The sequence below is a fragment of the Argopecten irradians genome, unplaced genomic scaffold, assembly GCF_041381155.1.
Source record: "Argopecten irradians isolate NY unplaced genomic scaffold, Ai_NY scaffold_0600, whole genome shotgun sequence".
In the NCBI taxonomy this organism is placed as follows: domain Eukaryota; kingdom Metazoa; phylum Mollusca; class Bivalvia; order Pectinida; family Pectinidae; genus Argopecten; species Argopecten irradians.
This window is the reverse complement of record NW_027188067.1, coordinates 16,419-31,655: the sequence shown is the minus strand read 5'-3', so window position 1 is coordinate 31,655 and position 15,237 is coordinate 16,419. Positions and strand designations below refer to the sequence as shown.

The 15,237-nt window shown below is 37.1% G+C and overlaps 1 protein-coding gene across 1 annotated transcript; it reads right to left on the bottom strand.

The window, feature by feature from the left end:
• Positions 1–1,022: 1,022 nt before the first annotated feature.
• On the bottom strand, positions 1,023–5,319 carry LOC138313112 (uncharacterized). The gene is made up of 2 exons (XM_069253746.1): positions 5,091–5,319; positions 1,023–2,054 (listed from the first exon to the last, which is right to left on the bottom strand). The coding sequence occupies exons 1-2, from the start codon at positions 5,310–5,312 to the stop codon at positions 1,839–1,841; spliced, it is 438 nt and encodes a 145-aa protein (XP_069109847.1). The 5' UTR covers positions 5,313–5,319; the 3' UTR covers positions 1,023–1,838.
• Positions 5,320–15,237: the final 9,918 nt, after the last annotated feature.

Below are 15,237 nucleotides of genomic sequence, written 5' to 3'. Positions count from 1 at the left end.
AATATTGCGATGTGAGTAAATAAATGATTAATTTCTTTATTTCTGATTACCATTTCTAAATTTGACGATTTGATTTCACTTTTTCACAACCGAACATTCCAATGACGTCACTTTTTAGTCCTCTATGAGCCCGGTTGATTCGACCTTGCAAGCTGACGTTTTTGAAGGATTGAATAAGCACTCATTTGCGGTATTATGGTGACAATTTGCACTCATATACAGCTTAAAACATAGTTTTAAATAATGGCGTTACTTTATCTTGGAACATTTTCATTACTTAAACGTCACTTTGAACAAAAAGAAACAGTAGGCTACAATGTAAATCTTACAGCGTTTGAGGATACAAGGCTTCGTTAAGTAGATGAATTTCATGAAATATTGCACAAAAAACATCATTAACATGCTTCTGACACATATAATTAATGAGTTGAATTGAATATGTTTGACATTGTGTGTAAAAAAAATCTATTTTGGTCTTTCGCCGTCGAAAACCGATGAACCGCGGTACCACTGGGTTGCGAGCAGCTATCGTGATTTTTTCGTGTTTATTTTTTTCTTATTCATTAAAAAAGCGATCTTTGACTATCTCTGAGTCCAAAAAGTTTCGGCTATAGCATTCATTTTCTTTATATTTGAGTTGAATGCATCAATTCGGATCTGTTCTCGACATCGACTGTGCATTGTATAACATTAGGCCTACAATACCTGTACCTGCAGTTATCGTGATTTTTTACATGCACAACTTAGTAGAATTTTACGATGAATACGCAGTAGAAAGATATAATCTAAAAATGATTGTATTGTACAATTGTTATAACTTTGATATTCCATGGTATAAAATGAAAACTGTCGTTTTCCCCCCTCCTCCGTATCAACGTAACTTCGAGCGTGTGTTTCTTCGTCTCGGCGAAATCTAGGTCATTCCTCTCAAGGGGGTGTCTTCAATCGACGTTCGAGCATATCAGAAAAAATCAATAAAATAACAAAGATGCTTCTTATAAAAAAAAAATCATGTATATATATAAATAAGCAGGAATATGTCTTAGTGTGACCGTGCAGATCTTCTGATCTTTCGATTCTCACCACCGGCGGCAATTTTTTTCGTTTTTTTTTTTCAATTATTTTTTAATACATCATGCAAACATACCTATTCAAACTATACACAAAATCTGGTGAGGGCTTCATGTAGCTATTACTACAAAATATATAATTATATATCTGAGGATTTACATCGAATACACGGTCAGTATCTTACAGTAGGCCGATGACGTACATGTATCCTTGAATAGGCCTGTTAATGTAGTTTTATTTTGGTGTCGACACAGAAAGACAAGATGACTGCGGTCTCCTGGACATTAAAACAAATCATTTATTTCATTTAGTCAAATAATAATTTGAAAATTCCATATACCGCCTGCAAGGAGACTTCCTAGGCCTATCGCTACCCACAATGCACTCGATCGTAGTCTTATACATATGTATTATGTAACTTTTCATCGATAATTTGATCCAGATATATCTGTCCTCGACAGTTATATTTAGAATTATGAATATGTGGAAGAACCATGTTTACAAGATAAAAACAACCCATCTCAACTGCTATTCCGGGACCGCGAAATGTAATATTGTTCACTTCAGCCCAAGCACAGGGGCACGCAAATTATTCATTATGTAAAATAATTCCTATGTACGTCATGCCCACATGACTGAAAATTGCGAAAAATGAATTATATATTATGTAAATATCGGATAGCTTGTAATTAACTTAATTAACCATAGAAGACTATTATATACTGCGATTTTTCTCTACATCCAAATGAACGCTCACTAGAACAATGTCATAAATCTCTAACATTGAGTTCGCAGATACTCCATGGATCTGTGTTTGCGCTCTGGAGGACAACGTGGAGATAGGAACATTGAAGTTGGTCAGCACATTTACATTCTATATCACAGCGGGTCAACGTAACGTTGGTTGTGCGGGAGACAAACTTGCAGAATAACAAATTGGCGTCGGCGTCACATTGGTCTATGATTGATCCCGATGTTGCAACCTGAAAGAAGAATACGGGATCTTACATATGTGATTATCTAATATGTAACAAGTTCAGTAAATTGTTATGCTACGATCCTTTAAACAAGTTTAATAAACTTCATGTTACGTAGCCATGATGTGGTATCTAAGAGTGGAGTAATCGCAAAAAGATCCTGCGAAGTCGTATTTTGATCATGTCGCCATGACACCCGTGACGTCAATAATAGTGGTATTACACGTATGTCTTATGATATTTATGACATGGAAGTATGACGTGGATAGACGGGCAAGTAATATGCATAAGTAGATTAAGAGCGATATCTTTAAAACGGAAAAAAACAATATCCGAGTTTCTAGATTTTACCATTCAAATCATTATGTTTCCATGGTTTCAACTACACAGTACTTAAAACGTGTATTTGTTAAACTTCCTTTCTTCAACAACAATGATTACTTTTACATATCTTTGTTCATCTTATATAAGTATTGGAACTTTCACCGTGTATTTGATCAATATGGAAGTAGGAAACCACATCAACCACCCAACCAATAACAAGTACTGGAGAGAGCTTATGACCTATACAATGACATTAATAACCACATCAACCACCCAACCAATAACAAGTACTTGAGAGAGCTTATAACCTACACTGTTACATTAATAACCACATCAACCACCCAACCAATAACAAGTACTGGAGAGAGCTTATGACCCACACTGTGACATTAATAACCACATCAACCACCAAACCAATAACAAGTACTGGAGAGAGCTTATAACCTACACTGTTACATTAATAACCACATCAACCACCCAACCAATAACAAGTACTGGAGAGGGCTTATGACCCACACTGTGACATTAATAACCACATCAACCACCAAACCAATAACAAGTACTGGAGAGAGCTTATGACCTACACTGTTACATTAATAACCACATCAACCACCCAACCAATAACAAGTACTGGAGAGAGCTTATGACCCACACTGTGACATTAATAACCACATCAACCACCAAACCAATAACAAGTACTGGGGAGAGCTTATAACCTACACTGTGGCTTTAACAACCACATCAACCACCCAACCAATAACAGGTACTGGAGAGAGCTTATGACCTATACAGTGACATTAATAACCACATCAACCACCAAACCAATAACAAGTACTGGAGAGAGCTTATGACCTATACTGTGACATTAATAACCACATCAACCACCCAACCAATAACAAGTACTGGAGAGAGCTTATAACCTACACTGTTACATTAATAACCACATCAACCACCCAACCAATAACAAGTACTGGAGAGAGCTTATGACCCACACTGTGACATTAATAACCACATCAACCACCAAACCAATAACAAGTACTGGAGAGAGCTTATGACCTACACTGTGGCATTAATAACCACATCAACCACCAAACCAATAACAAGTACTGGAGAGAGCTTATGACCTATACTGTGACATTAATAACCACATCAACCACCCAACCAATAACAAGTACTGGAGAGAGCTTATGACCTATACAGTGACATTAATAACCACATCAACCACCAAACCAATAACAAGTACTGGTGAGAGCTTATGACCTATACAGTGACATTAATAACCACATCAACCACCCGACCAATAACAAGTACTGGGGAGAGCTTATGACCTATACTGTGACATTAATAACCACATCAACCACCAAACCAATAACAAGTACTGGAGAGAGCTTATGACCTATACAGTGACATTAATAACCACATCAACCACCCAACCAATAACAAGTACTGGGGAGAGCTTATAACCTACACTGTGGCATTAACATCAACCATTCAATCAATAACAAGTACTGGGGAGGGCTTATAACCTATACGGTGACATTAACAACCACATCAACCACCCAACCAATAACAAGTACTGGAGAGAGCTTATGACCTACACTGTGACATTAATAACCACATCAACCACCCAACCAATAACAAGTACTGGAGAGAGCTTATGACCTATACTGTGACATTAATAACCACATCAACCACTTAACCAATAACAAGTACTGGAGAGAGCTTATGACCTATACAGTGACATTAATAACCACATCAACCACCCAACCAATAACAAGTACTGGAGAGAGCTTATGACCCACACTGTGACATTAATAACCACATCAACCACTTAACCAATAACAAGTACTGGAGAGAGCTTATAACCTATACAGTGACATTAATAACCACATCAACCACCCAACCAATAACAAGTACTGGAGAGAGCTTACAACCTACACTGTGGAATAAACAACCACATCAACCACTTAACCAATAACAAGTACTGGAGAGAGCTTATAACCTACACTGTGACATTAATAACCACATCAACCACCTAACCAATAACAAGTACTGGGGAGAGCTTACAACCTACACTGTGGCATTTATAACCACATCAACCACTTAACCAATAACAAGTACTGGAGAGAGCTTATGACCTATACAGTGACATTAATAACCACATCAACCACCCAACCAATAACAGGTACTGGAGAGAGCTTATGACCTATACAGTGACATTAATAACCACATCAACCACCCAACCAATAACAAGTACTGGAGAGAGCTTACAACCTACACTGTGGCATTTATAACCACATCAACCACCCAGCCAATAACAAGTACTGGAGAGAGTTTATTACCTACACTGTGAAATTAATAACCACATCAACCACCCAACCAATAACAAGTACTGGTGAGAGCTTATAACCTACACTGTGGCTTTAACAACCACATCAACCACCCAACCAATAACAAGTACTGGGGAGAGCTTATAACCTACACTGTGGCATTTATAACCACATCAACCACCCAGCCAATAACAAGTACTGGAGAGAGCTTATTACCTACACTGTGAAATTAATAACCACATCAACCACCCAACCAATAACAAGTACTGGAGAGAGCTTATGACCTATACTGTGGCATTAATAACCACATCAACCACCCAACCAATAACAAGTACTGGGGAGGGCTTATAACCTACATTGGGTTTAAACAACTAATCCGATCACTTACCTGGACACTTTTAACACCGACACGTTGACACTCTATGTTTTCACCTGTAATTTGTATCCCTAATTTATCTGTTCTTGCACCAAACAGACTAAGTTCCCTGATGATCATCCAGAACATGGACGGCGAGTCCCCAGGTACAGGTAGCTTTCGGCATGTGTTCAGGTCTCCGTCCAATATGTATGGTAACTTCTTATGTAGAACGTGGTTGTTATCCTCAACCATTGTGATATAGTCCTTCACTGGAACAACATATAGATCGATAACGTTCGTTTGAAGTTGTTTGATGTGTTTATTTAGCGGCACGTCGATAGTCAGACTTATGTAGAGTGACACTCACAAAAAGACACAACACGAATATACCGAAGCCTCTTAATAAATACGCAATTACATACATGCATATTCTACATACAGCGCTAACTCAATTCACTGAATTTGTCTTAATATGTATCCAATTGCGTTCATACCACCTTTAACACTGTACAATCCTTTTATAGATCGGTAGCGTTGCAAAGTTTTGAAGTTGTATGGTGTTTGCTTTTTGGTTTCCGTGAACAGCCAGGGTTATTTCGGTCCAAATTAGAAATGTAACACAAATATAACTAACGTAAGATAAACGCACATGGTTTTTGTTTAGACGTTTTGGTATCAATGTTGTTTTTACGGGTTTAAATATTTGTTATAGTAATGTTATAAAATAAGTACAAATGCGGATTTCATGAAATACAGTCGAATGATACTATATTTTGAAATAAGAATTCAGTGGTACTTATTCACGTACCACGTGATAATATCATATCATACAAATATGTGATGGGTTGCTGTGCTTTGGTAACGGGTTAAATCATATGAACTAGAGCACAGTAACCCATGGAATATTTATTTTTTTACATAATCTAAAATTTCAGCACTTTCGATATTTTAAACACAATGGAATCAACCGTCTGCTGCCGCAAACAGCGGTGAGGATAAAGTCGCGAAATTGAACGTGAATCTACTGTGACGTCATAACTACGTTACGTCTCTTCAAAGCTAGATAACAACGGCGAGGTGTTCCTAAAGCCGTGCAATATAACATCTTGAACCGTGCAATATAACATCGATTTCTCCAAGATAACCTCGATCTGTCAATAAAACCTCGAACTGTCAACATAACCTCGAACTATCAATATACCCTCGAACTGTCAATATGATCTGGAACTGTCAATATAACCTCCAACTGGCAATATAACCTCGATCTGACCAAGATAACCTCGATCTGTACAATATAACCTCGAACAGTCAATATAACCTCGAACTGTCAATGTAACTTCAAACTGTCAATGTAACTTCGAACTGTCAATGTAACTTCGGACTGTCAATATAACCTCGAACTGTCAATATAACCTCGAACTGTCAGTATAACCTCGAGCTGTCAATATAACCTCGATCTGTCCAATATTACAAGATGTTATTAATTCGTTGGTATAATAGTTGAAAATATTATTTTTCCTCATAATAAAGATTGGTGTACGCAAATTATGTAATAAATACCAAATAACGTTAATGCGGGACTAGTTTCTCCAGTGGTGACGGAAATCTGTGTAATCCTTCCGTGGTACGTGAATCAGTCCCATTATCATAATGTTATAACTCAGAATCTATTGTTAACATGATAAAGGATAATGCAAATTAAGTTTGAGTAGAACTAATTCAAAGCAATAAAATCCAGGAATAGACGTACATACTATGTATGAGAGCAATAGTGTTTTAGAATTCCTCTGGATGGCAGGAACATTTTCGAGGAAACGTGACATGGATATGATGTGTTTAATATAAGGTTAGAACTCCTAACGTTAAAGCATTGACACGGTAGTCCGACACTTGGTGAATGTAATGTGATGTTTATCGGGGGGACGAGTCGAATCTTGTAATTTATACAGCTATGGACGCTGACCTGTCACGATGGAAGGTATTGGCCGATAACGTATCGGGACCGCTTGTTGTTTTCAACATAAATGGCGAACAGTCATAGATTAGTGAGAGACGTTCATAGTTAAAGTTGTATACAGACTTTGATAATCGAAAGTGTTCCACACAATTAGAGAAATTGTATTTTACTTCTCATACGAGATAATGCAGAACATTGACCCCGAAAGCTATGAAATGGATTGCCATTCCAATCAATACAAATGCGATAGTAAGGCACACAGACAATGTATAAGGTTTTGGGTTTTGTATGTTGACCATATTCTCGCTATTAAAGTGTACACTACATATCCTTTTGAGTATTTTTTTCCACACAATGCAGCTGAGAAACCTGACTCGGTGGCCAGTCAGTACTTCGTGGTATGTAACACCTGTATTCTTACGTGGCGTACGGTGAATGTAGATACTGATACTCACGAATCAGGACGATTATCGTGAAATAAACAAGGTAAACAAGCCGATACGGTATATATTCAAACATTCCAAGGACCTCTGAGTACCACATCTCTGTCTTAAATGCCAACACAGTTAGAGCTTTAAATAAACGTGCACGTGCATCAACAGCTGATGGTAAGGGAGACAATCACACTCTTGTTTGCATTTGCTTAAACGTTACGGTTTGCCTTCCCAGTCACAAAGTTTTCAAGTTTAGTTGTTTAGCACCAATTTCCTTTTGTTGAAAAAAAGCGTTTTGTAGATACTAGAAAAAAAATTTTTATAAAATCCTAGAACATTTATGACGGTTTTCCAACCTAAGGACCAGTTCACATGAAAATAGCTTAATTTATTAATATTCAATATATTGTAAATAATTGGATCATTTAATTTACATGAACTGAAAGCATTAATATACAATTCATTTTGATCGCTGGATCGCGTACCTGTGTTAAACTATCTCCACTATAGTAATCGGTTTGTCTTTTTTAATCGGCCTACATCGACTTTATAATGCAAGGTCATATTCCACAGGCATGTGAAATATTAAAATGAGATAGTTTGGAGTATAATTCGTGCAGTATCCGTTCGGAGATTATCGCACCTCGAACAGCACCACACATCCACATATTGGCAACTGGTCTGGCTTTCTATGCATGATCGTTTGTGTGAACTTTTCAAAAAATTTTTGTTATATAGCCAATCAATGGTTTAAGTTTGTTTTTTGGTGTCAAAGTTTTTCTCTTTGACGTAATGTAAAACCAGATGAGTGATTGACAGAGCTTGTTTATAACTTACAAATGTACATTCAGTCTGCACAACAAAGGATTTTGTTGTGCGATGCTACGCGTTTGTAAATTAGATTCTGGCAAAGAGGATGGTTTCTGATCACAAACTTGGGCTGTTTGTTTGATTAATTAACGTCGTTTATTACAGATATGGTCATGTAAGGACGGCCTCCCATGTATGCGGTGTGTTGCGTGTATGTTGTGCGTAGGTGTGTGTAAAAACAGCAATGTATTCGTGTTGTGTTTCCTTGTGATTGCGGAACTTTTTATGGTCAGATACTCACGTGGGCAACCATACAGTGGTGATATCACAAAACTGCATGATGTGGCACTTCAGACAAATAAAAGTAGGCGGCTATAGCTGGTGTTTGGAGTGGGTACACGTCGCTGCCAGTTTTCCACTGGAAAACGTAAAATTATAGATGTCGATGAACATCGTCGGTGCATTTTTCAAAAACAAAAGTGTATACATTAACATTGTTTTATCCCTCAATTACGATTACATATATAATATATTTATTTATCACATTATCAGCCTGAAATCCAGTGACTTCATTCGTGTAATTTTTTCGTATCACTAGTGTGATATGACTTAGAGCGATTTTTATTGGCTGTAAATGCATTATGACGTCAAGACAGAAACAAAAACAAGACGTCAAGAAAAATGACGTGACATCAGGATTTGAGGACGACGGGACAAAATGGCGGTCTCCGCTGGCTTTTCGCAATACATTTTGACGCGAGATTCTTTGAAATGCAGGGTTTTGTAGTTATGTAATAAAAAGTATCTTAAGTTTGTGTTCATTTTGTGCTAGATTTTATGAAACGTTTTAATTGTTTTGCTCGCCAAGGTTCATAAAAGTAAAAAATTCTTAGATTCGTTTCAAAAAATCCAATATGAAAATGGACACTCCTACATAGACCCTATATACTGTATATATTGTATAATAATTGCTTTTATATACGTGGGTATGAAAGATAGGAGGTAGTAATTAATTTGTAACCCTCGGATAGAATTGCGATATCCTTCATATTCACATATAAAACAATATTTTTGTTTCATACCATGATGGTTTTTTTTACTATTGATAATCATACTAAACCGCCATTACGTCGACTTCAAATTCATTTTTTTCTACAAGCCTCGACAAGCTTTGGGTTTTACATTATTTTGTGTCACTGGCGTAGAATATCCCTATCCTTCATAACCGCCACCTTGAAAAGAGTATTATGACACTTCGTGAGGTGTATATCATGGGAAAAAAGTTATTATTGACCCGTATGTAGGGACAAACAAGAGGGCCCCATTGGGTCCTTTAACGGGTCATACTGGGATATTTGTACATTAAAACATAGTCGTTTTAAAGATGATAGCCTATTTGTAACCTATGGACCTCTGAATGCGAATAATCAAAGGTCATTCATTTGAAACAAAAATTGGTAGGCCATTCACTTCCAAGAAAGCGGACAGGCTTAATATTAGGGTCTATAGGCCTATTAGTATTCACAAAGAAGTTGTTTAATGGATTTTTAGCATATTTGACCCTGGATGTCACGTGATATGAAGGTCACACAGGTCCAATTATATTTGACACAAACTTGGTAGCCCTTTATTCACAGCTTACTAAAAGGACCCATACTCTTTAGTAACCTAGGCCCTTCTGGTTCTTGAGAAGAAGTCGTTTAGAGATTTTAGCCTTTTGTGACCCATTGACCTTGAAAGTTGGTCAAAGGCCATTCATTTGAACAATATCTTGGTAGCCCTTCATCCACAGCATGTCACAGGCCCAAATATCAGTACCCTGGGCTTTATGGTTCTTGGAGAAGAAGTCGTTTATAAGATGTTAGCCTTTTTGACCCACCTTTGACCTTGAATGCGGTCAAGGGTCATTTATTTGAAACAAAACTTGGTAGCCCTTACACATACCCAGCATCCTACAGGCCCAATATCAGGTCTCTAGACACTCTTAGTTATTCACAAGAAGTTGTTTAATGGATTTTAGCCTATTTGACTCCTTTGACCTTGAATGAAGGTCAAGGTCATTCATTTGAACAAAAATTGCTAGCCCTTCATCACCAGCCATGTCACAGGCCCAATATACTTGTACCCTGGGCCCTTCAGGTTCTTTAAGAAGGTAAGTCGTTTAAAGGATTTTACGGCATTTTTAGACCACTCTTGACCTTGAATGAAAGTACAAAGTTCATTCATTTGTTACTAAAAAATTGCGTTGAGTTTTCATCCCCTCAGAGGTCAACAGGGAAATGATATTCCAGGAATCGTGGCCTCATAGTTATTCTCAATGATGTTGGTACTATATGGATTTTAGACTTGTTGACACCTGTGACATTGACTTGAAGGTCAAGGTCATTTATCTTGACATCTAAACTGGTTGGCCCTTCTATCCTAGCAATCATTAAAGGCCCATTTTCAGTACCATGGGACTTATGGTTTTTTGTGAAGTTGTTTAAAGGTTTTTAGCCTATTTGACCCTGAGTACCACCTTGACATGATGGTCAAGGGTCATTTAACTTAGGTAGGCCCTTAAAACCAGCTTTGTCACAGGCCCAATATCAGTACCCTGGGGCCTTCTGGTTTTTGAGAAGTTGTTTAAAGATTTTAGCCTATTTGACCCCTATGACCTTGAATGAAGGTCAAGGTCATTTATTTGAACAAACTTAGTAGCCCTATCAGGTATCTAGGCCTCTTAATTATTCACAAGAAAGTTGTTTAAAGGATTTTAGCCTTTACGAACCCTTTGACCTTGATATAAAGGTCAAGGTCATTCATTTGAAGAAACTTGGTAGCCCTTAATCCCAGCATCCTATACAAGCCTAATATCAGGTCTCTAGGCCTCTTAGTTATTCACATGAAGTTGTTTAAAGGATTTTAGCCTATTTGACACCTGTGACCTTGAATGAAGGTCAAGGTCATTCATTTGAACAAACTTAGTAGCCCTTCATCCTACAGGCCCAATATCAGTACCCTTGGCCTTCTGGTTCTTGAGAAGAAGTCGTTTAAAGATTTTAGCCTATTTGACCCCTGTGACCTTGAATGAAGGTCAAGGTCATTTATTTGAACAAACTTGATAGCCCTTCATCCACAGCATCCTACAGGCCCAATATCAGTACCCTAGGCCTTCTGGTTCTTGAGAAGAAGTTGTTTAAAGGATTTTAGACCTATTTGACCCTTGCGACCTTGAATGAAGATCAAGGTCATTCATTTGAAAAAACTTGGTAGCCCTTCATCCCAGCATCATACAGGCCCAATATCAGTACCCTGGGCCTTCTGGTTTTTGAGAAGAAGTCGTTTTAAAGATTTAAGCAATATTTGACCCCTGTGACCTTGATGAAGGTCAAGGTCATTCATTGGATAACAATCTTAGTAGCCCTTCAATCCAGCAACCATACAGGCCAAATATGAGTTACCCTGGGCCTTCCGGTTATTGAGAAGAAGTCGTTTGAATGAATCAAGCTTTACGGACGGCGCACGACGACGGACGGTGGTAGATGGACAATAGGTCATCCTGTCCCTTGGGTCAGATGACCTAAAAAACATAATTAAATGTATATGACATAATATTTTTTGATATTAAATGATCCAGTTCTTCTTGAAGTATGAAGAAAGAGAGTAGTACTATAGCTGAGTGAAGTAATTTTATCTGTAAAACTGTTCACCTGTTTCCAAATGGAGAAAGTCATGGACTATTGTTATCCGTCTCTGTACTATTTTTTATATGTGGGGAAAAAAAAAACAAATACATTTTTTTTCAAATGAACAAAAAATACATTTTTTTTCAAATGAAAAAAAATACATTTTTTTTTCAAATGAAAAAAAATGTCAAAGGGAGGTAGGCTTGATGTTGTTTTGACCGAAACTTTGTCCCTCAGGTGGAAATCCCGATCACTGATCATTTTCCTTATTATGCAGCACCACATATCGATATTTATGTTTTTCGTTTTGAGAAATCGCTGGTATCTAAACATGTTTGTATTAAATTTACCTTCCCTCTCTCTCCAAAGGGGGGAATCATATACAAAATAAATCAACTACGGAAAGAGACTTCGTTTTAATTACGTAAGACAGTTTGTTTAGCGACATAATACGGAAAAAAATATTGGGTCTAAAATAAACTTTTTCGGGCGAGGCGAAGCATGTATCTTCAAATTTCTTTTAGACTCATATTTTTCTGAATTATGTGGCTAACAATTTAAATCAGACTTACCGTTAATTTCTCTTTATGGTAGGCTATGTCATCCTGACTATGGTGAAACCACATGTCCAATGTCTCGGTTTTATATGATTTTTGTGATTTCTGTAACAACTATAAACTCTGGAAAGTATTTCTGGAAAATAATAATTGGTTGCAAGAATTAGAATTAACCGGTTTAAAGAAGCGTTTTGAAACAGCTTTGAAGACATGAAATGCTATGCTGTAATATCAATGAATTAAAACTTTAAACTATGTTGAATTAAGTGAGCATATAGTACATAAAGATTACTGATGCCATATAATGTTAACTTTTGAACTTTCCTTTAACTATATATAAAAATTCAATTGTTTGATTATACAGGGATCGATGAATAGTTATGCTATCTATATCTGATATTTAAGGATTAAAGCATCTTTCTGGTGATTATGAAAAGTTATTTATTTTTACTGATAATAAAAACTCCACAGTGCGAATCATTTTGATTTTAGGCGTAAGCATAGTGTGATTACACACGCTTTCACAATTCATAACATGGCAGGATATTTAACGTAGTCTGTGACGCAGCGTCCGCTTAAAACCGCCTGCGTCAAGGAGATGCATGACGAACAGAGAGTTTCTTCACATTTGTGATTAGTTGAGTTCTTATTTGATCAGTTCACGTTATAAATGACTTGAATTACACGGATGCTATAGCAGTTACATGTCATTATTTCCGGATTTTGGATATTTTCAAATGAATTGAACGTCGGCCGAAGAAACATGTACAAACACAGGCCCACACAGTACGTTTCACAGATTACTGCTTTTATAATGTTAGCATAAAAGTTGCAATCGTTTTTTCTATCAATTCAATACATCCTACATATATCTTATTATATGTATCGAAAAATGCTACAATTGTAGGACCCAGTTTCATTAATATTTCGAAAGCACCCAAACTTGTGAAGGACAGTCTCCGGCGATCACTGTAGATAAGAAAAGGATTCCCTTAATCGAGCTATAATTGTCGTGCTGCTAAAGTTTTGGTACAGTTGTTTTTTACTGACATACCTTTTCAATTTGTGTGCAAACCAAATATGTATACACATACAAATATGATGTACATGTATATCTTGTAGCGAACAACACAGTTTTGCTAAACACAAGTTGTAAACATTGCGACGTCATCGGAATGTGCAAAACTTTACATTGAACATTATTGTATATATTTATCATACGAACGGACGCTTGTGTGTTTGTTTGATTCATTAACGTCCTATTAACAGCTATGGTCATGTTATGACCAACAGAGGTACGGTAGTAGTCATAAGTAATTTTTCTACATTTGTATTTACAAACGTACTTGCTGTTTTCCAACCTATTTTGATATTTGTTCCTCGAACGTTCGATCGGTAATGAAAGCACCAACAGTTTCTGATGAGGATCATCATATATATTCATCCGCGTCACTCCAAATTGCACGTGACATACTCAATTGATCGAGAAATAAAGTTAAGTTGCCTTTGGTTGAAATCAAAGAGGTTTGTACTTGCACTTCACCACTGAATATTTACATTTTTTACTTCTCGCTCCGCCTTAATGAAACTAGTAGTAAAATCCGATAAAGTTCAATTTCCCATTGAAGATGCTTGGTCACGCGCTGACATCTGACCGACGAGGAGAGAGAATACATTTTGAAATTGTTTATATTGTGAACTAGTTTTACACCGCTTTACAGTTTGGAATGTTAACATTCTGCGATGCGGCCTTTGCGGCTGAGGTGCGTGTTTTGAGAGACTGTGGTATCTTCGTGTTGTGTCTCTTGTGTAGTGGAAATATCTGTTGCCCCTTCATTTTAGTGCTATATCACTGAAGGTATGCCGCGCGAAGACACCAGAGCAAACTGATTTAACACGAGTTACGTCCTTGAATCAATCTGGTATACATGCATATTACTCGACAACAAAATCACTCGTATAATATGGCTTAAATATTACCCACGCCCTTTTTGCTGAGCGCCTAAGCAGGAGCAAGAAAGAGGAAGGAGCATACAGAAGACGGACTTTTACCATAGACTTTGGTGTGTATCGGCCACGGGACAAGAACGTTAACCCACTGAGCCTTCCTCACTGGGGTGCGAACGCTCAACTCAAGGCCAAAAGTGAGGCGGTGCCAAGGGAGGCATTAGGAAAGATAAAGTCAGTTAGGAACAAGAGAAAAGATAAGATCTAAGTTTACGTCCGCCTTTTACGATCATGCAATATGGGGCGGCAGGTACAATTCTAACGCCCTACCTGCAGGGCCTCGGGGCCCAATGACTTTGAATGAAGGTCAAAGTCATATATGTTAACAAACCTTAGTAGTCCTTTATAATATTATTATTGATCTTCATGCAATAACAGGTATAATTGGCGTTCCAGAACTTGACAAGAAGATTTTTAATTAATTTTTCGAAGAATTCCACTTCAGGTCTTTGACCATTATTTCCAACCGGAAGTTGCCCTTTTAAAGAAATACCATTACATTTAGTTGTTGCTTGCATTTTTTATTCTAGATAACAGATCCAAAAAGAAAGAAATTCGTTTAAGCTCGTCAAGTTAAAAACAGGAAGCGAGTTCAGAGCGGCCATATTGGATTTTTGACAAAGATAAAAATAGCTGCTATCATGCCTTCAAACTCCTGCCATACACAATGATGACACTTTCATTTACATATATTTTACCATTTCGGAGATCGTTTTAATTTTATACAAACTTTAGATACAGAAG

Bases quoted from the DNA above. Each gene is read 5' to 3' on its own strand.
- LOC138313112 (XM_069253746.1), bottom strand. From the start codon at position 5,312: ATGGTTGAGGATAACAACCACGTTCTACATAAGAAGTTACCATACATA. The intron at 2,055-5,090 runs GTAAGTGATCGG...TTCTTCTTTCAG, and splicing joins TCGGTGTTAAAAGTGTCCAG to GTTGCAACATCGGGATCAAT.